Source organism: Cyrtonyx montezumae, unplaced genomic scaffold (genome assembly GCF_038088225.1).
Source record: "Cyrtonyx montezumae isolate F1298 unplaced genomic scaffold, pur_monq_1.0 scaffold_1, whole genome shotgun sequence".
Taxonomy (NCBI): Eukaryota; Metazoa; Chordata; class Aves; order Galliformes; family Odontophoridae; genus Cyrtonyx; species Cyrtonyx montezumae.
In genome coordinates, this window is record NW_027071825.1 from 4493441 (window position 1) to 4519933 (window position 26493).

Consider the following 26493-nt stretch of genomic DNA (forward strand, 5'->3'; position numbering starts at 1 on the left):
AGAGTGATCCTAAAATCCTGTGATCCTAAATCTAGCTATAACTTAAAATGCTGCAGACACATTATGAGTTATTAGGTATTAAAACTGCCTGAATGAAATTACTCCTCCAGATTAAAATAAAAAAAAATAAAAAATAAAAATAAAAAAAACCAACCTGTTGAGCAAAGAGTGTAATGAGGGACCTGTTCAGTGCTTTGCTCTGTTTGACTATGACAGCACTGTTTTGGTTCCTGGTGCTCCAAATTGTAACCTGACAAAGCAGCTTTCCGGGGAGCTCTTAATTCTATCACATACCAATGTAGCAGTCAAATGTAGCAACAATGTAAAACGCATTTGGCCCAGGCTTCTAAAAACAAAAGAAAACTCCAGTGCTTGGGACCCTCACGTTGTGCTCCTAAGACCAGAGAAATGCCCATCTGCTGGGGACAACTGCATTGCTTTTCCTACTGCCTGCTACTGAGAAGGTCTGACCTGTTCCTGAACTCATTCCAGGGATATTTCAATAAATCTGCAGTTTCCCAGTAAGCCCAGAAGTCTTTGGTTTGGACATCCTCGTCAAGCGTGGACTAAACCTTTCCCAATCTTATTTTGGCATAGCCAGCCCTCCCCAACTCTCTTAATTAAATGTAACAGGAAAAAAAAACAACCCAGAAATCCTGACAAGACTGACCGAGTGGCCTCCTTTCTGTGTACTCCTGTGGCTCCACTCTTGGAGGCTGACCCAGGGCACAGCTCTGCCCTTGCACATGTATTTTCCAGTGCAAGCGCTTTTTCCCTCACATAGATTTATTCAGACTCCAAACTTCATATTCATCAAAACTGTCATGGAACATTTGCAGGATGGGAAGACATTGTGGGTCCAATCAGCGTGGGTGTCACAAACAATTAGCTACTGCAGAATGATCCCAATTAGTAAACACCCTGCTAACAGGCTACCTCCCCAAGGATGCTGATTGCCTGTGACAGTGCTGTTTTCAGGATGTCTGCTGGAAAACTACAACTCAGGCCTCTGTGGGACAGTTTCTGATAAATAACTTGTTAACACTACAAAAGAATATACACATGAATAATTAAAAATAGATGAGAGTAGAAATGCAGAGTACATTTAGCTTTGTCACCCAAACCCTTTATAACAAGACCTACTTCTCATCTGGATTAAAAAGGAAATTCTGCTGTCTTGGCTTGTACAAGCCACTCACGTTTTGATGCTTTCCTCTAAGCCTTTGGAACTAAATGAAGACTTCAATGTAAACTCCCCCTTCCACTTTCTCCTTTCTTCTCTCCCTTTTTGTTCATGCAAACTCTTAAAGAGTTGCCTGAAGGACCAAGTTCAGTGACTATTTGAAACCTAACTGCTTACTCCCTGCTTAAGGCATGTTGCCTTTTCTACTGTTTGCTGCTATCTAGAGGAACAGCCTTTAACAATTACAGAGCTATTTTTATGGATGGAATTTTAGAGAGGCAGAAAAGTAAGTTTTTGTTTATTGCTTTTTGGGATTTTTTTGTTGGTTTTTTTGTTTTGTTTTGGTTTTTTTTTTTACATAACTTTTTGACCATCCAGTTCTCTCCTGAAATAGACTGGAGAGCAATCAGTCACTTCTCTTCACCCTGATTTACTATCAAATCAAAAGATAGCAAGCCGAGATCTGGTGTAACGCAGGAATAATGTCATTGCAGGTAGTGGAGTGGCACAGAGACTGAGGTGAGGAAGAACAGAGTTCTGCATCCCACCATGATACTGCAGTATAAAATCATGCTATGAACCAACTGCTTGGATTAAGAGATTTCAACCAGTTTTCAGACTGAAAGAACATTCTATTAGTGTTACAGCCAATAAAGTAACTTATTGTAATTATTATTACTCTCTGATCAGCTTGTTCACTCTTTGACTAATCTTCATTTTGAATGCTCTAATGCCCAAGTCATTCATTCACACTGCTACCAGCAGATATTCCGGAAAACCAGGCTGCTAAGTGCCACATAAAACAATATAAAAAGCCATACCTTGAGCAAAATACATCAAAGAGTAGCAGTCAGTTGTGATTTCCTCACTACTAGTTGCTGAGATGGGCACAGTCAGCATTTAACACTAACACTGTGGAAATCAGATGGGAAATCTTTCATTCTTCTCTTCCCAGAAGCAGCAAGCCAAGCTCGTGGATGCAGGACTGTTTCAGGTTTAGCCCTTGCATTCTCACAATGCTGACTGCGTTTTCCAGTGCTGGAGGTGGAAGCTCACCCAGAGTGAGTGGGAATGATGAACAAAATACTGCTATTCTCCAAACAGGTTGTCAGAGCTTTACTGGATGCGAGTTGGAAAGAGAAATACATTGCTGAGCTACGTATGTTCCTTCCTGAGCTGAACACTACGTAAATGACCTGCATGCATGGAAGCCTCCAGGAACAGAAGCTTAGTGCAGGCTATGCATTAATGGCAAAGTCATCATAAATGAACTCCTTCAATCACGAGTGGTCTGCTTTCTGAAGGAAAACCTTGTACTGAACTACAATTGGTTGGCCTAGACACTACTCACATCTATTACAGGATAGAGTAATTCCTTCTTCTGTGGGACTATTGGGCAAAATCTCACAACCTGCTTGCAGTGAAACCTTAGCCACAGTCCACAGAGTCCAATTACACAGAGGTAGAGAGACTGATGTGGTCATCAAGGCTGTCTTCCAGCCAGTAGTCTTGCTCTCAAGCAATGGGTTTAGTGCCATACTCCATTTCCTTACAAATGTGCCAGCTCTCCCACACTGCTCTGTGACCCTCCATACCTCTGTGACTTTGGCAAGCTCCTACACAACCTCTCTCCTTCTCTGACAGCCTGGGGTGAGCAGACTTCCTTCTTTAATATGTGGGGGAAAGTAGATTCATTTAACTTATCCCTCTGTCTTTTAGCTCTTGTTTCAACCCAGTTGATGTGTAGATACTCCGCAGTAAATTCCACCCCAGTATATCCTTGTTAGGAATAAACTGTCAGGCAGCTATAGATGTCTATGCAAACCCAGACTACTCACGGTTCATTTTGCTGTCTCTCACATTAAAGAATTCCTCCTTCCTAAAAAGTTTTGCTTTCAGATGTTTTTTCCAGATAGAAAAAAAAAATCCTAAGTTTCAGTGACTTTATTTATTTTTATCCATACAAAGTCACCAAACTTCCCTAGTTCCTGCCACACTTCACAAGTAGGTATTCATTAAGTTCTGTGAAACTACTGCATCTAAAAAGTTCATTAAATGCTCTCTACTGCTCTGCCAATGAACCTTAGTAAAGCAGATTCACCAATAACTGGTATAAAATCTGCATGATCAGAGCCATGCATCACTTGCCATTTCTATTAATCCACATGGCTGAGTTCCTATCCAAAACAAACCAAACAATTTCAGAGGGAGTGCAAGATCTTATAAGGCCCGGTATCAAATGCTTTACTGGGCTCAAACTACAATATATCTCATAAAATCCCCTTGTCCAATAATTTTGCCTTTGCATGATTGAGGATGAAATTGCCTAACTACTCCCTCCCAGACTCTCCCCTGGAGGACAATACCCTGTGGTTTGGAGCAAATTGAGTCTCGGTCCAACAATTCATTTCACTTTTTGCTCATCCCGGTGGTCCACACTAAATCCTAACTTTCTCCTTTGCTTTGTTATTCCTTCCTTCCTAATCCACCACTGCTCAGCACACAGAGCTTTACCATTCTTTTTCTTCATCTTCAGACTACAGAGTCATCAGAACAAAACGTGAGCAAAGATGAGCAATCTGTTGTTTCACTTACACAAATCTTAATAGTGGCACTGCTTCTCTGCCAGGGGCTTTGCTATCCAGCTCCCTCTTCCCAAAGGAGGTTAAAAGGAAGGTGAGTGCCTGTCTTGGTTGAAGAGACTGTTCATCCCTCTGTAAAACTGTGAGGGGATACAGACACGTGTGAATTTGGGTGGAAAAGCAGGCCGGCTTTCTTCCATAGGAAGAACTTAACACACCACACTGAAGACAGAGAATCTGGCCCTATTTTAAAGAGGGACATTGTTCTATTTCTAGCAGGGACATTGTGTAATTCCCAGTGAAGTAAAAGGATTTTGCCCTCAGATATCCAAGAGTAGAAACAGAGAGCCATAGAGCCAGCCTTTGTGCCAGCCCAAGCTAATGGAACAGCCACCCTCCAGCTGTCCTCACAGCCACGGAGAGATTTATGACCCAAAATCTGAACAGGAATTATCATTGTAACCACTGCTGATGCCAGGAGGCATTCATTCCCTGACATCCATCCTGCTTGGCTCATGGATCCCAGTGGTTCTCTTCAATGTAGACGTGCAGTTCACGTGACAGCACTTGGCGTCTGCAGATGCCATGAATTTTCTGCGTTCCCTACTGTGTATACTCACCAAGGAAGTCCTGATTTAGCTACAGTAATATCTGCTGCCCATTCCCACAGAGAGTTTATTGTATAAGCCCTGATCTCAAACAGATGCTAACAAACAGCCTGCCTCTGCTCCAGAACCAGGTACTGACCCAGCCTGCTGCCCAAAAATCACATACAAATTCAGCAAACTCCAGAAAAAGCCTGGTCTGTAAATTTGACTTGAGAGACGATGAGACATGAAGGAATTGCACCCTCAGAAGGACAGCAGGCTTTGCCTTCACCACTGCAGATCTGATGTATGCTTCCAGGGTCAACAGCTTCAAAAAGACTCACACAAAGTCAGCCAGCAAGTCACCATGTGGTCACTGGGCTTTTTCTACAGCAGTTCCCCAACCAAATGATCCTGAGGCCTTTGGGACTCTGTGGTGTGGGCTCATGGTTTCATTTCTGTCAGACCAGCCAGGATACCAGCACTGGTGTTTCAGGCAGCTTGATGAGCCTGTACCAGGAAGGCAAATGGATCTACCAGCATGGTTCAAACCAGCTTGTACAGGACCAGCATGCTCAGCCATGTGGCTGCAGTGTTTTGGATCCAGCACTAACAGCCCTAAAGACAGATTTATGGTAGCACTGGGGTGATGACTTTGCTTGAACTGCTTTGGCTGAAGCTCTGATTTAAGCTAATGCATAATTCATAATGGGGCTGATAACAGATGGCAACTTGTTAAGCCACAGGAACTCAATCAGTTCTGATCACATGACAAAACCCTAAATAATTCAAATCATATCTTACTGCAAGAGCTGATCTGCTGAGGCCCAGTGGGACAGAGGGACTCCATTGCCACACTGCGAGATTCACCTCACAAGGCAGTTGTTACCAAGGCCCCCAGTCTGCAAACAGACAAACCAAGGCACAAGAAGCTGTGCTCCCATGTGCTTGCACCTTGAGAGCAGATCACTGGTGTCCTCCTGCTCCTCTGCACCAGATCCCAACCACAAGGCCCTGCTCTCTCCTTCTGTCTGCACTGTGCATGTTCACAGAGATATCTGCATGAGGACCTCAGACAAAAAGCATTTCTTGGAAAATGAGCAGAGGGTTGCATGTGCTCCAGTTTCAGCACCTTCCTTTTCTCCCAGCAATTCCTAGACTGCCATATGGATGTGAAATCTGGGGCTCTGCAGGAAAGTTTCATTTCCAGTGAGTTGAGAATGCTCCTCGAGAAAGAAACGTTCCAAGAATATTCCAACACACTTGAGATTACAGAAATGCTTGTGCCATCAACAAAGAAATGATACCATCACAGGCATCAGAAGGAATCTAAAACACTAATGAATTATTATTTTCGTCTCACCCATTCATCTCTATCTTTGAGGAATCACAATGAACTTGAGCCTTCTCTGCAATTGCAGTCAGTCACAAGCAGCTCAGGCAGGCCTACCTGAAATACAGGCACTTGCTGCTAATCATAAGCATCATCAGCACAGCTTCCCACCTCCCAGCACATTGCAAGGGAGTGCTGCCTACATGACTTCCAACCTGAAGCACCACTCGACTTCCAGGCCATTTTTACTCCTCACTTCTAAAATCATCCTCTCCTTTTTTAAACATTTCAAATATAAATGCACTCACAAGCTGACCAGCTAAATTATCCCACTGTCACTGTTATAGGCACTTCATTTCCTAATAGAAAGGAAAGTGTGTCCCTGTCACAGAGGTGTTTGTTAGGCTGACCACAAGGCACAGAGTTCTTCCACGTGCTAGTCTCCTCCAAAGCCCAAACGTGAGCTTCTGTCTGATGTGTTATTAGCACTTGGTGAAGTTATTTACATCATCATTACATAAAAGAAAGCCTGTGTGTACAAAATAGACATGATTCTCTGCTGGGCTAAATTCTATGAGCTGATGGCACTGAAAGACATGTTGGTAGATGAAAACAACATCCCTGCCTGATCTTCAGGCAATGTTGTAAGACAGAACACCTTGTACCACAGAGGATAGAAAAAGAAAATCATGCCAAAGCTCCTCAGACACAAAGCAGCTTCATATTTGGAACAAGACTCCACAAAATATCTCTGTGCTGACTGGAGCAGGGTCAAATTCTCCATCACTCTGCAGAGTGACTCCAAAAGTCTAGAGAAATTGAGGCTGGGGGCTGCCAATACCCAACGAGCCCCAGGGGAAATGTGAACTGTGGCCTTAACCACAGAAAATCAGTCAAGATTGATTTTGTGCATTTGAGCTTGAATTTAAGGAAGCCCTCTCTTTGTAAGAAGCAAAAACACCAGAACATAAAATGCCCAGACAGCGCTCACAAAAGGTGTCTCCTGCACTTCCCCATCCCCTAAGGATGGCCCTTTTTACAGACAAGTTATTCAACTTGCCTTTCTCAGAAGGAAATCTGCAGGAACACAACACTTGTAAGCCCTCCTGTTCAGGCTCCTTAAGGAATGTTTCTTTCCATCTAAGAAAGGAACCTGACAAGTTTGTTCATTGTGTGTTTGTTTGGTTTTTAATTTCAGGCAAGCAATGATGTCTCCTTATTATTACACAAAGTACCAGAGGATTAACTTCAAAAGCCATGAACTCACACTTTACACTTATTATGGGAAATAGAGATAGGACCTTTCTTACCATGGGGAACTGGAGCAGTCTGAACACAGACTGAACTTAATCTCCCAAATAGGCCTTAACCCAAATCTCTACAACGAGTTCTCTCAAACTTCAGAGCAAGTTGCATCTGTTTAATGTCTCCAGTCCCAAGCATGCCAAGTGCTGCAGCTCCATGCAGGTCCTTGACATGCTCCCAGAAAACTGGTGTATTGGCTACCTGTCCCTGGGGAGCAGAAACAGAATGAAAGGCAAGATATTGCAGCTCGGTGACCCAGTATGATAAAGTTGACCAAGGAAAACGACCAATCGGCATTGCAGGGAACAGCTCTAAAGAAACCAGTGCCAGAGCAAGTTGTGCCAAGGACAAGGAGCTTAAAGGAGGATGATGGGGAGCGGCGGGGGAGGCTGAGGTAGGGAGAGCTGGGGATCAAGCTGAGACAAAGCAGAGAAAGCCAACTGTCAGCCCAGGGAAGTGGTTATAGGTTATCCAACAGTGTCTCCTGGTGGCTGCAGCTCCAGCCTGCGTACGGTCGGGCATCCCTGTCTCCCAAGCAGCCTGGATCCACATAAAATGCATGTCTCTCTATCTTCTAATTACAGAGTGACTAATGTAAGTGGATAAATAACAATTGCTAAGCCATCTTGCCTGCAGCTATAAAGTCAGGGTATGGTTTTGGTCAAGTTGAAGCGTGAGAACTGTGGGACAAATTGTCGATGTGCACTCACATGCTCTCACTCGTGGCCTGCACAAGCTGCTCCCATACCACCTTACTCAGCAAGGAGCCTCCTCCACAAGTAAATGAATTTCATGCAGTCTGGACAGTGGTGATCCAAGGCTGCCTTTAAAAACTGGCTCATTGCACTGGAAAAAAATAAAATCCTTTGGCTGCTTTTCCAGCTTTCCCTTTTTATTTTAGTTCTAAGAAAAAATCTGGTTTAAAGGTCCTACCTCAGAAAGGTGTAAATCACTATAAAAATACCAAGTGGAGTTTTGGAGCGAAGTCAGGCTTGGAGAACGCCTTTCCCTAAGTTAGCCAGTGAGACAGTACCAGCACAGAGCAGCTTACTGCCAGCAGCAAGGTTACAAGGCCATGGAAAGAAGCGAGTGTGGGCACTAGGTCAGAAACTTTCCACTTTCAGAGGACTGGTTTTAGTTTCTCATCTGCACAGAAGCCGGGAAATCACAATGGAGAAAGAAGACTACTTCAGAGAACACCTCCTCTAGAGAACCTGCTTTAGCAGGTGTTTGGACTGGATGATCTACAGAGGTCCTTTCCAACCCATATGATTCTGTGTGACGTGAGCATTCACTGCATGGCAGACTCCCAAAAAAGACCTCAGAAACCACACTGGTGACATAAGCATCCCCCTGAAAGAAGGGATGGAAGAGCATAGGCTGGGGAGATGCATATACTGAAAAGCTGTTTCTTCCCATAATGGCAAATCTGTGCTGATTTATTTCCATGGGAAGGTTCCCTTTCCTGTCACCCATTTCTCCCACCTGCAGGTGGGAGGTTCCGGCAAAGGACAACAGGAGTTGGTCAGGTAACCAGCTGCAGGCCAACCCAATGTCTCTTTGCATGTAGAGGAGCCCGCAGGATTCAGAATGTCAAATGAGGCACCTAAGCACCCTTGATAAGTATTAGGCATAAAAAATATGTTTCTTGGAGAGGGAACTGGCAAAGGCAAGCAAATAGGATGTATCACTTGGAGACCCCTTCCTCTGACACTAGATAGGAGAGATGTTTGGGATCACAGCATCTATTTGTATTTAAATTATTTTTTCACTAGCTTTGCAGCTCCATTTGCTTTTATATAAACATGGAGATATCCATCAAGTTGTGCGGCCTCAGGACACTCACCATTCTGGGACGCTCTGACCCAAGCACTATTTCCATCTGTTGCTCCTTCAAGAGTACGTGCAGTGAGAACACACCCTTCCAAATCTCATCAGGTTTCCTTGCTGACAACAATCATTTGATAAAAGACAAAACAGAAACACACAATCACTCTGAAAAACAACTAATTTTTCCTAGCCTCCTCCATCTAAACGTAACATGAACCCAGATAGGAGATAGTGCAGATTAATGAGCTTCTCCTGAACATAAAAACACAATATCAGACATTGCCAATCCAAAATAATTGTACACAAGGGCAGAAAAAAGCACAGCATGTCGCAGAAAAGCAAGGACATGAAATCATTACATCCCATGCATTAAAATACCAGCACTGAGTAGTCCAGTGCTCAGCTTTACTCCATTTTACAGACACAAAGGGCACTACTGAGATTAAGTGAGTGATGTCTCTTCCAAACAAGTTGCTGTTCCCAGATTTTTCCCTACAACTCCATAGTAACTGGAAATGTAAATTCCCTGAGATTTATATATGATAATTATGGTTTTCCAACATTTACACCAGACTTTCACCTATAGGAGAAAATATTGGAAAGTCTCCCACCATGTGTTCAAGAATCCAAATAACAGATTTCTGCAGATTCGTACATCATCTGTCTTGCAGTAAACCAGTAGTAAGTTATATTTCTCACAATTGGTTCCATACCATACCATTCTGAAACTTCACATAAACTCTCTCGTGAAGTCATGGAGGGGGTCTTGGAATTGCCTACAATGTTGGTAACACTGTCTGACTTCATGAATCATATCACAAACCAGATTCCACCACAAGGCCGCAGCAGTCACCCTCAGCCACTGAGACACTCTCAAATTCCTCAGCTCAGATCCAGAGCCCACGGAGGACCAAGAGAGGGCAGTGTGTCCTGCACATACAGCCCACACATCAGGAGCCATCAGACACTACAGCTGAGAGGCAAGGGTCCCTTTTGCTCACTGCAATTAAATAGCATTCATTTTGTTCATTCTGGCAATTAGGCTCTTGCTGTCTCATTCTGGGTGCATCCATATCTGTCTCATCCTGCAAGGGGTGTTAACTCTAACCAACCTTTCAGTCAATCACAACTTGAGACTGGCTTGCAGGTAGATAAAACCCCTGAGCTTCATGGAAACTGAGTCAGGCAGAAGAACCATGTTCCCAAAGAGAACAGCAAACCCAGACGAGAAAAGTAAAAGACAATCAGATACGCTGGAAATCCAGCTACATTAGTCTTGCTGTTCAAGAAACTCCATGGTTTAAACACTGAGGAAATCTGGAAGAGAAAAACAACAAATGCAAGCAGTTATTCCTACTTGTAGAATATTCGAGAAGGGCAGGATGAACTCATTTCAGAAAGGATATGCAAAAGTGAGCAAAGACTGAGGCTGAATGCAGACCTGAACACTGCTGTGTTGGGGGGGGGGGGGAGAGAGGAGAAGATGGAAGAGGGAGCTCCCATGCAGCAGGGAAGGTCCCTCTCCTCACCCTAAATTTGGGAGATGATGCTGTAACAGACGGCGCTAATGGAGAAACAAAATATCTCTTCTTCACTCCTGCTCTGGCTGTCATATAGATTCTGAAGCTTGGAAGAAAGTGATTATTTTCAACGCCGCTACTGAACTGCTTTGCAGTCCGGGGCAGATACTCCCCCCTTCGTGGGGATTACCCTTAAATGTGAGTAAAGGATGTGGGCTCTCTCTGTGCATTTATAAATGGCTCACCTACACATTTCACGAGAGGGGAAATGTCAGGAAGAAGCCTTAATGGAAGCCCCAGGAAAACAGCAAGAGCGGAGAAACACCACCACCTCTCTCCAGAGTGTCCTTACTCCCAGCATCCATCATATCAAAAGACAATTAAAGCCTGGCAGAAAGCCCCAGGACACTGCTAGTTAGCAACTGTAGGCCAGGCCTGAAATGCAGTCAAGGGTAAGTAGTTATGAATCCCTGAAACAGCACAAGACCAGCATCTCCATTCCCTGCCTTGTTCTCCTCCAGCAGCCTGGACCACATCCACATCTCCCATGTTTCCAGCACCAGGCTGCAGCCCTTCTCCTGCCCACACCCAGGGCAGAGCTTTTAACTTACAGAACAGTTCTGCATGAATCACAACATGCAAAAGAGGAGAGGTTTTAAGGCGTAAATAAAACACACCCAACATGGCTTGTGGAAGAAAAGTGATTTGTATTATTAAATTGCATTAGGATCAGCCAACTGTGGTCAGACCTTGTGGTGCTAGGGCTGTGCCACTTGGCTGGACCCCACAGAAGACAAATACTGTAGCAACACCACTCTCTGTATTGCATAACCAAGGTGCAGTAAGTATATCCTCTGCTCCAAAGCCCATCCTTGAGCATAAAGATGAAAGAAGTTGGATCACTGGTCCACAGCACAACAGCAGGAATCAACTGCTCCATACGCTGTGAGATGGCATGTGTTTGCTATGCCAGTTTCTGCTCCAACTCCCACGAGTTTGGAAGGCTTTACTAGGTCATCTGATTAAACACCATCCCGAGCAGAAATGGCTCAGATGCTGCCGTTTCTCTTGCTTACAACACTACTATGTTTTTAGCTGATTTTAAGCAAATATGTTTTGAACTATGGTGTTATTTCTGCTTTTGTCACTTACTGCCCCATGCCCCAATAACTTCTTAATCTGTTTGCCGGCTCCAAACAAATTTGACACCAGAGCTATTGAGCAATGACAAACATAATGAAAATGAGCTGATAGATCTTGTTGAAGTAGCATTGAGGCTACAACAGAGGCTGCAGTAAGGGCCCAACTACTGGGCACCAGAAAGCCTGTGTGGAAGGAAGCCACATGTCTGAATGAGTCAGCTACCAGAAAAGCCCTGTGCTTCACTGGGCAGCAGAGACCCCTCTTCTCAGGGAGGATGCATCTCTATCTGGCCTATCTGATGTCTGCAATATCAGGCAGGATTCTCAGCTGAACAGTTAAACAACTGTAAAACACAGAAAACAAAGTTCCATCGGTCCTGATGCACACAGAGCACCTTTCTTTCCATTGAGGTGTCTAGCTTTGACAGAACCAACCTCAAATTAAACAAGATCCAACCTGACCAGCAAAAGGAGACTTTCTGCTGCTGGGCAGGACTCACTACTGCTCAGTAACATCAGGATTCACAGACAAGGCAGGGGCCACAGCACCAGCTACTCTACAGATGGAGTAAACAGCTCCTGCCCCACAGTTTTGTACAAGCAAAAGCCAGATGAATGCATCAGAGAGAAGGAAGGAAAGAATTAACCATATTACAACTCCAGGCTGTACATAGGCTATACTGGTGTCTGGTGGAAATTGATATCTTGTTACATAAACTGACTCAGGAGGACAGAAAGTGACTTCCACTACAATTGCTTGAGAACTGTGGGGAACTGGAGTAGGTTTCACACAGTGTATGGATGCACTTGGGAGAGCAGTGAACAGAGTCTGCAGCATTCGTGCAGTGATTGTGGCCTTGCACAGTGTAACACAGCATAAAAATAAAATTAAAAAAAAGAAAGTTAAGTTACTACTGCAATATATTAACAGATCAAAGGCTGGGAGCACCAAAGAAGTAAAAAGAAGAGCTGATAACATGGTACCGTAACAGGGCTGGTGTGTGCAACCCAGCCCTGGAGCTCCTCATTGGTGCAGATAAGAGCTTCAGATGAGTCACTGACAGATCAAATGGATTATTAAAGGGACAACAAGGCTGCCAGTGCCAGCAGGGAGATGAGGCAGGAGAAATCCAAGGCTTCAGGCTCTCACAGCCTTGAAGAAGCTCTTGATATTTCTGAAAACTTAAGCTTTGTGTTTGAAACTTCACCACCTCTCCTGCACACTCCCTGCAGATCCCTAAAAGCAGCAACGAGGCCTTCATCCAGCAGCCTGCTGCCTCCCACCCCAGAGCTGAGCTTCAGCTTTGGTCACCTATCAGTCTGCTTTTAATAATCTGCTGGAAATGACCAAATCTACCTGAGAGAAACATTCCAACAACTGGAGCAAGCGCAACATTAAAGCTCTGAAAGGGCAAGAGGTCCTTCCATCACAGATCCTTAATATCCCAGATTTTCTGTTAGGAGAGTAGTTTTCACTCGCCCCACCTCAAAACTCCTGCATGGGGCTGCTGGTGCCAAGTGGCTGCAGTGCTCCAGTACAAAACCCTGGCAGAAGGAGCGTGACTTCAGGCTTCCACATCACTCAGAACAAATGAGGTACTGTTCCCATCCAGAGGGAGAGGTGCCTCTTAAGAGCAGGAGAGGATCTGTGGACAAGCATTTAGTATAAACCAGTTTTCTGTGCTGATTTAAGCCCAGCACCACACAGGTCTGCATTGCTGTGAAGCGCTCCGTCACATCTTGGGTCCATTTGGTGGCTCTGCCTCAGCAGACCCTTCCTACCTACTCTGTTTTTCACTAAGAGCTCACATAATCCCCCAGCTTTCCAGCCCTGTTTCTCAAGCCGCAATGCAGACAATCAGAAGCTAAAGAAGTAGGTCCTGCTTCAAAGGTCAAAACATAATTCAAAAGGAATCTGCACGCAGGGCAAAAAGCCAGCAAGGAGCTCCCTGCTGCTCTATCGCATTGCACCACATTGCAGCCTACCTCAAGGAGATGCCAACTGGATATCAGATACACACGCTACAGAAAACAGCATTCACCTCAGAGCACTGCATGTTACTTCAAGCACTGCTGCCACACAGCACTGCCCTTAGCTAGACTGCCGTGGTCTGCACGCTGAGTGTATCCCATCAGCATTGGATCCACTCTTTTGTTTCCCACCTGCCTGAACAGTCTCCATGCTGCTCCCTTCCACAATCTCTTGTTTGCACTGAATTCACACTTTTATTCACAAGTCTCTTCATTGTAATGACTGCAAAGTCTGAAAATGACTGGATTTGTATCACAATAGCCACGACACCGAGAGTATTATTTACCATAGCAGTGTAACTTCAGTGTTCCTGTATTTCAGGATGAGAGGGATGTCTAAGAGAACTGTCCCAACAAGCAAGGCTGGGTCAAAAAAAGAAGCACCCAGAGGCTACCCTGTGAAACAGTGGTGCCTCACAGCCTTGTTCAGTAGTACATTAGGAACACCTGAACTTTCCATGTCAGTCACTCCAAACATTTGCTTCTGCACAAGCTGAGCTTACAGCCTGCTACTCTGTGAGTTTCCTCAGCTAAGTTGGCTGAAGGACAGTGTGTGCATTCAGGTGCCTGCCTCAGGGTGGGTCCCTCGGGGTGCCACGGCAGCCCTGCACTGAATATCCCGTTTGTATTGTTTCTCCACTCCACCAGCAACTCAGCCAGGGCCAGTCCAGTGTCAGAACTAATTCTGTCGTTGCAGCTCATCTGATACTGAGCTCACACGTCAGCATGCCATTTATCAAAAATGGCAGTAGAGAATTGTAACCAGCCTAAGTAGAGAAATGATGTTTAAAAGTAAATTACCTAGAACCACATGTATTAAAAATGGATTAGTCATAATTAAAGATCTTCTCAGGGCTTTGTTCCAGATTTTATTTTACTGAATGGCTTCACTCTGTGTTTCAGCATCTTAGCACTTTCAGCTTGATTTAAAATTCAGCCTTGGCTTTCATTTCCCATCGCTTATGATGCCTGTTTCAGGAAGAACATACTCCCTCTGAACTGTTTCTCTTTCTCAGACCGGAGCTGTGAAGCTGTGTTGTGAGCCCCAAGAGATGCCCTGAGTCAAAGAGCTGAAAACAAACTACACAGTGAAACAGAAGGAGCAGATCTGGTAGAGCCTGGAGTCAGCCGTTCTCTCCTTTTGGTTGTTTCCCTTACCACACTGTTCCACTCTTCACACTCACATCATGCTGCTTCCATTCAAGGGAAACAGTATAAACCTTCCTTTCTGTAGTCGGGAGAACAGGGGGTACCCAAGCTCTCATTGAAGAAAAACAGTCACAGTTCAGTTGCTGCTCTCTTTGGACAGCAGAACGACATCAGGCCTTGCTGAAGGAGGCACACCAACACTGCAAGATCAGTTCACCTTCCTGTTTTCCTTCTCAGCTCTGCTACAGTTAGTAGCAGTTGTAAAAATTAATACATGCTGAGGAGATAATGATACCCCTCCTTTCCCTTATGAGGTGTGCTAGATATCCATCTTAAAAACACTGTAATAGAGCTAAATACTGTAATTACGATTACTAATGTATGTGAGTAATCCCAGCTTGAAACCAAGGTAAGCCGACTCTTTGCAAATCACTGCTGACAGCAAGCTTTGCCTCAGAGGTTATCCCAGCACAAATCTCCTATCTCGCTGGCCAAAGGCTGTGAAAGCAGCAAAAATCCACAGCACAAAGCCTAAAAGTACATTACATGAATCTGTCAGCTGGTAGTCATGAACAGACTCACACTCTCCTTGTGTTTGTTAAAACTACTGTTTTCTGTGAAGCTGCACTGCTCTCAAACCTCAAATGCATTTATGCATGTACTCTGTTATCTGCCCATTGCAGCTGTATTTCCCAGTGTCTTTACCAAGATCTTCACTACACCAATGCCTTTAATCCCTCTGCAGAAGACATCATCTTTCATCAGTATCTACATATAAGAAGTGCAATTTCCAGCAATTCAGGTGTGTTTGCACTCCTCCATATCCCACTTATTACATTTAGCTATAAATAAAGCAGAAGCAGGAATCTGGAAGAGACAGGGTGGGACAAGGAGTAAACGGAAGGAAGGAAGGAAGGGAGGAAGGATAAACCCACTACAGAAAAGCTATGTTCGTTCTTCACAATACTATATAAAAGCTGAGTTTTGCAACATCCCACATCCTCTTTCTTTAAGCAGTAAAGACTTTCTGTGCCACAACTGCCAGCTATACTGAAAGCAAGAAGCATCTCGCCCACCAAATGTTTAAGATTGGGGAGACCTTTGTAAATACATTCATCTTGCCAGGGCTTGGTATGTTTAGAGGTACAAAGACAGGATAGTTCTCACCAGAACTTTACCCCTCTGTCTCCACTTGGTGGTGTGATTTCCTGCAAGATGATATTTGATTTGTTGCCTTTTCAGGTAACATATTTCAAGTCCACAAGAAACATTTGCCCTGCGGCCTGCAGAGAGCGTTTCTGTTTACTTGGGAGACAGGACAGAAGCCTCTACTTATCATCATGAGATCCAACCATAGCTGTTGCCTAACCCCAAACCATTAACATCAGTGAGGAAAGTAGGCTTCTTCCCTTACAAACCAACGAGCCATGCTTCATAGGGACACACACTCCAACTCATGCAACAACTGCAAAGGAATTTCTTTTTGCTGCTGTAATGCCAGTTTTTGTGCAGCTCCTTCTGTTCTTAAGTACTACGTAATAGTGGAGAACTGTAATTATATTTTGTCCTGATTTCACATATTTAGTCATTATTTACAAAAGACTTATGGACAGCTGATTTTCAACTCAATAATATCCTGCTATTCTTTCTAACAAAAGATGAGAAAGACACTCTTTCATCTTGAGTGAAACATATGGGCCATATTAAAGACCTGGTGTTAACATAACAAACTTTCTGTTCTAGCAGTCTCTAATTATATATGTAATAATTGGAGCTGAGAAGATAAAACAAAGAAAAGAAAAAAAAAACAAAACAGGGTGTCAAGGGATGTTTTCATATTCAGAGATTTGAAAACCTCCAAATTAAACAAGCCAGAGAGATAGCTCTTAGTTTGGCAGCACGCGTCAGCTCCATCAGAACAATACAGCTGTTTCTGCATTGAAAATTTCTGATTCTGAATGAAAATGCTGCATTTACCATCAGAACAGTAAGTGAGCTGTAAAACACAGCACTGGCTTGAGAACAGCTTTACGAAGGAAATCTTTAAAGTGTATTCAACTAAAGACAAGTTGACCAAACACTCCTACAGTCATACCTCTGCAGAAGGCATTGTGGTGTCCCAACAAACCCTCTCTTTAGGCTACCTGGTGCTTTCAGAATCAAACTCCCCCTCCCAAAAAAAAAGAAAAATCTGCCCTGAACTTAGAAAAAGTCACTTACCAAAACAATTGTGTCTGCTGCACTCTCCTGTAACACAGAGGCTATTCACGCCCAGAGGTACCTACTTTTGCAGCTGGGACTTTCAGGTTGAATGACACATCCATTGCTTCACGAGGCTTTTAAGCAGCCTCAAGATGAACACAGACAGAGAACTCTGCCATACTCCAGCATAGCTCAGTGTCATCGTTCTGTTCAGCTGCTGTGTCCATGTGTTGCCCTCACACGTCACCAGTTCCCCTCAGACTCCATTCAGGACAGCTACAGAGCGTTGGTAACTGAAGTGTAAAGCATCCCAGTATTCTATTCTGCTCTTCATCCCCTGGCATCACTGCTGGGCCCTCCATGACTCCTGCTATGCCTTGATGAAGGCATGCCAGCTCAGCACGAGCTGACCAGACCCCTTCCTTTCAATAAACCTGAGATCGAAGGCATCCAATAAAAGATGTCACTTTTTCCCACTGATTTCCACCGGCAGGGGAAAGCGATGCCAACTGACCTCATTGAGAGGATTAAATCACAGTTTATAAGGCACCTTGAGAATAACAGTGTGTCATCCCAGCGTTGGCCGGGTAAGCCCACATCCAGAACGCCGACGGAATGAACGCATCGGCAGTGCCGGACGGATTCACACCTCCTGACATCTGCACGGGGCTGGAGATGTACCGACAACACGCCATTGCTCTTCCGATTCAGGCAATCGAAATGGCACCATCCTGCCTCTTTTTACTTCGACCTGCGCTGTGACGCACTGAAACAACGCTACGGAGAAAAAACTCGCTGCCCCACGCGCCAGGGCTGTGAGGAACCGCGCGCGGCGGGAAGGAGCGCGAGACCGAACACGCGCGGGCTCCGAGGCGCCATTCCCACGGCAACGCCGCGCCCTCACGTGACCCCTCAGCCCCATTCATGTCCCGACAGAACTTCCCCTCTCACGTGACGCGGGCGCTTCCCCAGCCGGGCTTCGCCGCCGCTTCCGGGCTGAGGGCGGGGCTGAGGTTGGGAGCGGGGTGGGCCGTGCGTGTATGTGTGAGGGCGCGCGCGGAGCGGGGGGGGCGGCGGCGGCGGAGGGGAGAGGCGCTCCCGTCAACATGGCGGCGCGCGGGGCCGGCAGCGCCTGAGCCCCTCGGCCCCGCCGCCCTCCTGCTCCGCCATGGAGAGCGAGGAGGAGCAGCACATGACCACGCTGCTCTGCATGGGCTTCTCGGACGCCGCCGCCATCCGCAAGGCCCTGCGCTTGGCCAAGAACGACATCAACGAGGCCGTGGCGCTGCTCACCAACGAGCGGCCCGGCCTGCACTACGGCGGCTACGAGCCCATGGAGAGCGGGCAGGGCCCGCCGCCGGGACACGGCTCCCCCTCCGGCGGGCAGGGCCCCCGCGACGGGGACGGCGGCGGCGGAGGTGGCAGCGGAGGCTTCGACCCTCCGCCCGCGTACCACGAAGTGGTGGAGACTGAGGTGAGCCGCGGCTCGGCCCCCAGCGGGCCTATCCCCAACCCCCCCCCCCCCACACACACACACACGCACGCACATACACACACCTCCTCTCTTCGGAGCTCTCCCGCAGGGCCGGCCCTGCCCTGGGCTCAGTGCCCGCTGCGGTGGCCGCGAGGTGCGGGTACGCCGTGTGTCTGCTGGCACTCGAGGAACTGCCCTGGGTTCTTTGCGTCTCCTTGCATGAGGAGTGTGTGTTTTCTTGGAGCTGTTTGCTCCGTGCGAGGGGAAGTGTGGTCTGGGTGTTGCTTAGGATAAGCCCAAGTGATTTTTGCATACGGTTTTCTTTGGATAAGGCAAACGTGTTCAGAAGTAGGCATACAGTGAGTTCAAATGTTTTTCAAACAAAGGCTTTATAAATTATAGCTGTGTTTGGAAAGCACACCTGGAGCAGCAGGGCTGGAGAACGTCAGCCTTCCACAGCTCTCCTAGTTCTGCCTTTCCCTTCCATGCGTTCCCTGCCCTGCAGGTCCACCCATGGCTCTTGGTGCTGCCTGGAGCCTTCTCCAGGTCTGCTCTGTCCTAAACTTCCCACAGCACTTGTGGAAGGACCTCACTGGTGATGCCCAGACTCTGGAGCCCATAGGGTAAGGACAGAACACCTGTGCTGTGTGGTGCCTGCAGGCCACTCTCCACAGCCCATCTCATCGAGCTTGAGCATGGGAGTGGGGATAAAGAAACTCATACGCCCTTCTAGACTGCAATGAGCAGTGTCCGAGGGGTGACCTGAGTCAGAAGTGCTCTCTTCAAGTATATGTACCAAAATAAAGAAATCTGTTTACAGAGAATATGTGCACGTATCTACTAACTGCACTTGCACAGATCATCTGCATTTGTGGTCGCAGAATGCCGTCTCAGAGTGCAACCTTGCAGAATAAAGATGGGTGATTTTTGCACTGAGTTGTCTGGCTCAGATCCTTACGTGCTGTGAGAAGATAATGTATGTGGAGTGAAAGGATATGTTGGACTGCACGTGTGCTGTGCAAGAGTCAAGTCACAATACTGATGGAAGCAAGAGGGAGCTGGTCTCCAGGCTCTGTTTTGAAAGAGAGTTCTGCTTGTTCGCATGCAGATCTCTTTAACTGTGAAAAGTGTATTTTTCTATCAGATCTCTCATAGCTAACCAGTGGGGTGACCTGGGCTGTCATTGTGAGGTTTTAAGAGAAGTTGTCACTTTATCCTTCAGATAGGAACAGCAGTGGAAAAGAAATGTACTTATAACAAATGATACTGGTAATTCTGAGAGGGTTTCTTTCCTATTACTGCGGTTTGTATGTCTGATCAAAATAACTTCACAGTTTCCTTTGCCACACGTGTTCACGTTTGCATTGTGTTTTTGATAACCTGCAGGAGGAAAACCAAAGCATTTGAATACAGGCAAATGATTACAAATCTACCATATAAGCGTGGAAGGATTAAAGTATCTTGCTACATTAACCTTCATATAAACTCGGGCCTCAATTTAGTCGTTGGAGGAATTTGCATATGAATATCTGTCAACTCTTGTGCAAGTATGCATGTTTTTGTAATGCAATAGTTATACCTGTTAAAGTTGTGAGAGTTGGGATTATTTCTTATGCTTGTCTAACACTGCAGTGCAACACAGCAGCTTTTGACATGCTTCATAAAAAAGCAAAGAAAGCAAATTATATTTAATGGCTTTTTATTCTCAAAAATTAATTTGGAGCTATATTTAATAAACTACAGCTATTATTTAGGTAGTTAATCAGTAAGTCATTTCTCATACAGCACAAGTGTATGGCCTGTGAAGCTGAACAGAATGCCAGATGCACAAACACCTATATTATTCATTGCAGTCATATTCATTATCTTGTAGTATCCCTGTGCTGTCTTGCAGTACAGAATTTAGATGTTATTTCTGCTTATCCTCCTTCTAACAACTCTTAGAGTTTGTATTCCTCTTTCTCATCATAATGCCAGTTTTAATGTTTACTTAATGGGGAGGTAGTGTTGCATTGCTTGTTTTGGATCTTGGATTGCACACAGCAGAAATATACATGGGAAAAAAAGAGCACAGCTGTTAGAATTTTCCCTTAAATATTTTTCTAGTCTAATAATCTTTTCTATAACAAAGTGAACGAAAGTTAGATCTTTGTTTAATTTAAAAATAGCAGGCAGACTTCAGCCATGCTCCAGGACATGTATATCAGCTCTGCGCTTTTTATGTGTTCTTTTTATGGCTGAGTGCAGTTCTTCGTGTATGTAAGAGTAGATTTATGGATGATTAAACACTTGACGTTTTCTCTAACCAGTAATGAACCCATTATGTTTGCATATGCTGATTTGGATTCTATTACATAATGTTAGAATCTGTTCTGCTCAGTTGATCAAAGGAAGGTTCATCTGTTAGTGTTCTTTGTACATATCACAGCAACCAGATACATATCTTGCTCATAAAAGTATCTTTCATTTGATAAAGTAGTAAAGCCAGTGTGAATCCTCCTTCAGTGGTCCAGGCTGCTGATCTTCAGGGGCACCTGGAGGTGATTCTGGGAGCTGAGTCTGGGAGACAGCTGCTGTGATCTGGCCCAGTGTGTGCTGTGTGTTAGAGGTGAGACTTGACACAGGAACATACGTAAACTCATTTCCAGTGTCAGAATCAGCAGGCTCATGTTTTCCACTCTGATTCGATTTTAAGTTAATACCTGTGGTCTGTGGATTTGCTGTTGTTAGCATGACCGTGCTTAACTAAGTTGGAAATATGAATGGATTTCACATTTCCTTGTGCAGTTTTCCTGAAATTGTGAGAAGCTGATTCGGAGGTTTGAATTTGGCTCAGTGTTCTACTCTCTGCAGTGCCAAACCACCTTGACAGGCTCAAATCAGCTGCTTTTGTAAGAGGTAGCTTTGCCTGTTTGATACAACTTCTACGTTTGTGTCTGTTGGCTGAAGTAAATCTGATAAGTACATTTTGGCAAGAATCTGAGCTTCTCTTATGTTTATTCCTTAGGCAATATAAAGATTTGTAGTGTGATTCTCTGGAGTAGAGGAGAAGGTTATGCTCATCTTTTCACAACTGACAAGTAAGCTGTTATATGAACTGCTGCTGAAACCTTGGGGTTTATGATGAAACCATAAATGAATGTGATGACACTGTCTGTCAGTGTGTCCAGGAACTGCTGTGAGCACCCTGGGCACTGACTTCAGCAAGCCAGGGAGAAACAAGATAGAGAAGAGCAGGACGAGCAAAAGCAGGGCTTTGTGAGCATGGATCTTATCATTGTGTTGAGTAGAAACCCACTGTCTTAATATTCACATAAGCCATGGGTTCCAACCTTTTAGCTTTCCTGGTCTGCGCTGATTGAAGGCAGACTGTCTTGGGCTGCATATAAGATTTATAATTAATATATAAGTAACAAAACTTCTTCTAGGGTTTCTGAAATTAAATCATTGAAAAAAAAAAAAGAGTGGGGAAGCTAATGGCCTTGTTTTTGTGAAAGTAATGTGTCAGTGCCTGGTTCAGTGGAAGTGGCTGCAATTCCCAGTGAGTTCCCAAGGTGTTCACCACAGATTTTTTTTTATTTTTTATTTTTAAGAAATTTTATTCTTCCTGTGCTTCATCCTTGAAATCAGCTGTTCATGAACGTATATTCACCCTGCCAAAAAGCAATGGCATGAATAAGTTGTGACTGTGAAGTGAGGGGTATTCATCACTGGTAAGAGAGGTCTCATAAAAGTCTGGTAAAGAGACATGATCAGATTTCACTTTAGGTTGAATATCTGATTGCAACTCTGTACATTCCATTTGTGTGTCTGATGGGAGAGGCAGAGCCTGCACTGCACTCACATCTGCTGCATCCCATTGTCACCTATGCAGTCCACACTCAAGCCATGCACGACCAGCTCGTGGCAGTATCTCTAAAACCACATAATGATGATAAGAGTTTACAGTCTTGTGGCTGTCCTGGGCTGCATGCAGGCTGGATGTGTTTGGTATAAACCTTCCTAAAATGAGGTCTTGATTTGTTTTTAAACTGCTTCTGCAAGTCGTTACTGTGATCTTTTGGGTAAATTGTTATTAGTGGATCATATTACCATCTAGCTATTCCTGTCTCCTTTAGCATATACTCCTTATTTTATTTGAACTGGATTGAAAGCTCGTATATACCAGGTATTAGTAGATAAGGTTTATAGTACCACTTGTCCAAGATGCTCTTAGAAGTGCTGTTTGATGTCAGGAGAATCAGGTCAGCAACTGGGGTAAGTGCCACTGCCAGGACCCATTTCTCACTACTATTCTGCAGAACGTCTGTGTCCAAAGACCATTCCAGCTCAGCACAGAGGGCCATGCTGTGTCCCAGAGGGTCTGCACCCGAACCTCGTAGCTGCTTACTTGTACAGACAGGGATAATGTTTTGTGCTGGCTGCAAATACCGTGGACATTAAGCTTGTGGAGTGCTTTGGTCCTTGAATGGAAGGAGCTGTGTTTACTTAAAAGACAAAAAAAGCTCTTTAGGAAATGCAATGGATTTCACAGTTTTGTAAATTTAAGTCGATCTCCTGTCTTGTAAGCAGAGTGGAGCTTTGCAGAAGTGACTATTTCTGGCATTCTCAAGTGGAAGCTTTACAGTGTGGCTTGTCTAGAAATTGGCCTTGTAAAACAATTAAGCAATCAAATAAAGCTCTGTGGTGGATTCTGGCAGTGAGTCCCTGGCTGGGTGCCATTGGAATGTCAAGTGGAATTAGTACTTTAGCACTCTTGGTTTTCAGCATCTTTGTTTTCAAAGATTAAACCAGCTGTCCTGGTGTAGCACTTCATTTTAGGCTCTGTCTACATCAGTGCTGCATTGGATTTGGAAAGAAAATTCCCTGTGCATCATCCTGGAGGCAGCACTAAGAATAAGAAGGTAGGGAGGATTGGGGTAATACTGGAGGGGCAGTTTGCTAACTTTAAAAAGAAACCTTGTTTTAGAGAATTTGTAGATGTGTTATCATGCATTGTGACTGTTGGAGTAATCTTTATATTGAGACTGACACCTCTTAATTATTGCAAGGACAGTGCCTGCAGAGGCAGCTCTGTGCAGCCAGCCCTCAGCTGGGCAGGAAGCTGACACGGGGTTCCCTGGAGGCATTTGCTGGTCATCTTCCAGCTTCAAGTGCTGCTCTGTGGCAGCTGTTTAACAAGGAAGTGAAATACTGAGGAAGAATGAGAGTAAAAACAAATTAGCCAGTGTTAGAAGTTAATTCCAGCAAATCATTTGGCTTGCTTTTGGATTAAGGAACAGTAGCTCTTTGTAAGAAGAGGGCAAGGATGGAAAGGAAGTGCCTGTTTCTTTTGTAAACTCTTAATTTGAAAAAACTCACGTATTTGTGCTGCCATGGAAATAGTCTCTGGTATGTGTGTTTCAGCTCTGTGTTGTGGGCCAAATGGAAAAGATAAACCCCTGTGTAGTGAGTGTTCCCTGCCACCTGATTGTCCTGCTCACAGTGTAACAGCACTATTGACCTCTTCTGCTCTGAGGTGTTTACAGATGGGTTTTCATAGTGCTTGATTGTGAATTTGTGACGATATGCTGTGGAACTTGAGTTCAAACTCATTCTCTGCTTGTTGTTTCCATTTTGCTGTGCATCTGTATAAGTAGAACAGAAGTGTTAGGGATGTGTTTAGCAGTTAGTGAGTTGGTTGTCCCAGAGCTTGAATTTTGGTCACTGAATTGTCACAACAAATGCTTTATTTAGTGTTTCTGCAGCACTTCTCCGTTAATGCCTGGTGTTTTGCCAGAGGGGAATAGACATATTGATTTAAGCATTTGCAATTTGTTGTTTTATTCTATTAAGATGTTTATCTGATTCCACTCAGTTATTTTGAGTTATTTGGGAATAAGTGGTGGATTTTATGCTTATGACAACTAAAAGGTTGGGAAGAGTAGTGCTGTCTTTGGGTGTTAGTAGTTATGCCAATGGAAGGGTTTTGTTGTTTTTTTTTTGTTTGTTTGTTTTAATATATCTCCATAAAATACTGAAAGCACGTGGAAGGTAAGTGTGCTTTCATTTCTTATGAATGATATTCTTAGCAGTGCTTTTCATGACCTTTTCCTAGCCTGCAACTGACTATCCAACTAGAAATTACATTACTCAAAGCACTCGTAACAGCCCTCCCTGTTTCCACTGAACACAATGGTAGTAATAAACAAGAGGGTTTTATTTAAGTGGATCTTTTAATTGAAGCAAGATCTTTACCAAACTTTGGTCCATTTTGCTGTAATGCTGAGCACTGTGCTCCTTTCTGAGCCATAGGGCAAGTACGTGGGGGAATACTGCACTGCATTGCACCATCACCGTGGAAATCAGGGGTACAGTTCAAGCAGCGTTTTTAGAAAATCCTGGTTAACTTCCAGCTTTGCTGATTTCTTCCCCACCCAAGTTCATGTTGTGTGTTCTTACTCCCAGCTTTACGTAGTTCTTGGGTCTTGAGAGATGGGGCGGAGCCAGATTTTTGTGGCTCGTGGGTTATAATCCTTCACACATACTAAGGAGGGTTTGGTGTAACCATACGTTTATGATAACAAGCTCATACGATTCCCTGTCGAGGTCAGAGTCCTAAACTTTGCATAAGAACATTCAGCAAATAAAGGTATTTATGGTGAGGTGAGAATCCAAGTCAGCTCCAGGTAAGTGCAGCCCTCAGCACGGGATTTAGTTGCCTTTAGTGACCCGCTAGGATGGGATCATAGCTTCATGTTAAAATGATTAAATCCTAATATTTTTTCTTGTCATGACAAGTCTCTTTGCTTGTGTGAAGTAGTGCACAGCAAAAATATGAACTGAAAGGCTTTATTTCTATGCACAAAAGAACAAAACGGCAGCATATCTACCAACAAGCTTACTTAAATTACAAAAGCATTCCTTTCTGTCACTGTACTCAGGTTTTTGCATACAGCTCCATATTCCAAGGGGCACGAACTAAAGTGAGTGTATCTGCTTGAGTTGTGAAACAGTTACGAGCTGTTACTATGTTTTGAGATAAGCGGCTGTTCCTTGAAACATTGTTTAGGGATGGTTCAGGACCCGCAGCTTGAAGTCCTTCAAGCTTTGGCAGAATGAAGCAGGTTCCAAGTAAGAAAACAGAACTGTTTCTTTCAACGTTGCCTTCTCCAGACTAACTGCAAAGGGTTGGCTTTCATTTCCTCGAAAACCTTTACATTCTTACTGCGGTGAATCAGTTGTGGGTAACAGGTCTCTTCCTCCTAAGGGTTAATTAAAATAGGGAAGAAAAAACAAATTGGCACCCAGATGTGAAAGTAAAAGCGGCTTTAATCAGCAGTATGACACAGAGAAGCACCAGCAAGTCATAACTGCAGGATTCATGGCTGCTTCCAGGAGCTGATGGGTGTAATAGATCAGTGAGCAGAGAACTGCTCTTTCTGTTTGTATGGGTGTTAGGTGGAGGCTGGGGTGCTGCTTTGCACACAGCAGTGAATCACACAGCAGTGAGCTGTACTGTGCCAGAGGGAAGTGCTGCTGTTGGCCTTGGCAGCGAGGGCAGCTGGAGAGCTGGACAACTCATCTCCTTGTTGCTTGATAGATCCGTGTTAAAAGTGAAAGATGAGCCTCAAATTTTTGTCTTCTAGTTTTGGCTTTAAGGATATTGTGATTTTTCTTTACAGCTTTTCAGAGCAGTCAAACTCGAACCTGTTTGTTGGAAGATAATAACAAAACAGAGGTCTGTGTGCTAGCAATGCCATGACACATCAAATTTTGTTTTCTTGGCTGTAAAATCACCTGAGAAATCGCTTATTGGAGAGGCGTGAGGGACAGTTTGATCTTAAACTCGATCCTATCATTTATTAAAAATGTGATTTTCTGGTTATGTTTCATTAATTATAGAAAATTCAAGAGCATGTGGCAAAACTTAGCTCTCGTGGCACTAAGCTGCATTGATATCCTTCTCTCAAAATCAAATTAACAAATTTAATTTCTAATTTGACTGTAATTTCATTCCAGTGAGTGCCAATTAACATCAAAATATACGCTCTTGAACTCCTTGTTGCTTTATGGGAAGCAACCAGCATAGTGACATTGGTGGCTTTGGTTAAACAGCCTGATGAGTTAATTAGCTGAATGCTGCAGGAGTGCTTTTTGAAGCCTTGAAGTGTGA

At 44.4% G+C, this 26493-nt stretch overlaps 1 protein-coding gene across 4 annotated transcripts in view; it reads left to right on the top strand.

Annotated features, from left to right (window-relative positions):
- The first annotated feature begins 17912 nt into the window (after positions 1-17912).
- The window catches only part of USP24 (ubiquitin specific peptidase 24), a 58551-nt gene continuing 49970 nt past the window's right edge, over positions 17913-26493 (top strand). For 3 of the 4 annotated variants that reach the window (XM_065738423.1, XM_065738440.1, XM_065738431.1), the window contains exon 1: positions 17913-18338. In XM_065738423.1, coding sequence (XP_065594495.1) covers positions 18033-18338 — 306 coding nt within the window. In that variant the 5' untranslated portion in view covers positions 17913-18032. The remainder of the gene's footprint in view (positions 18339-26493) is intronic. The other variant, XM_065738448.1, reaches the window with a different exon arrangement.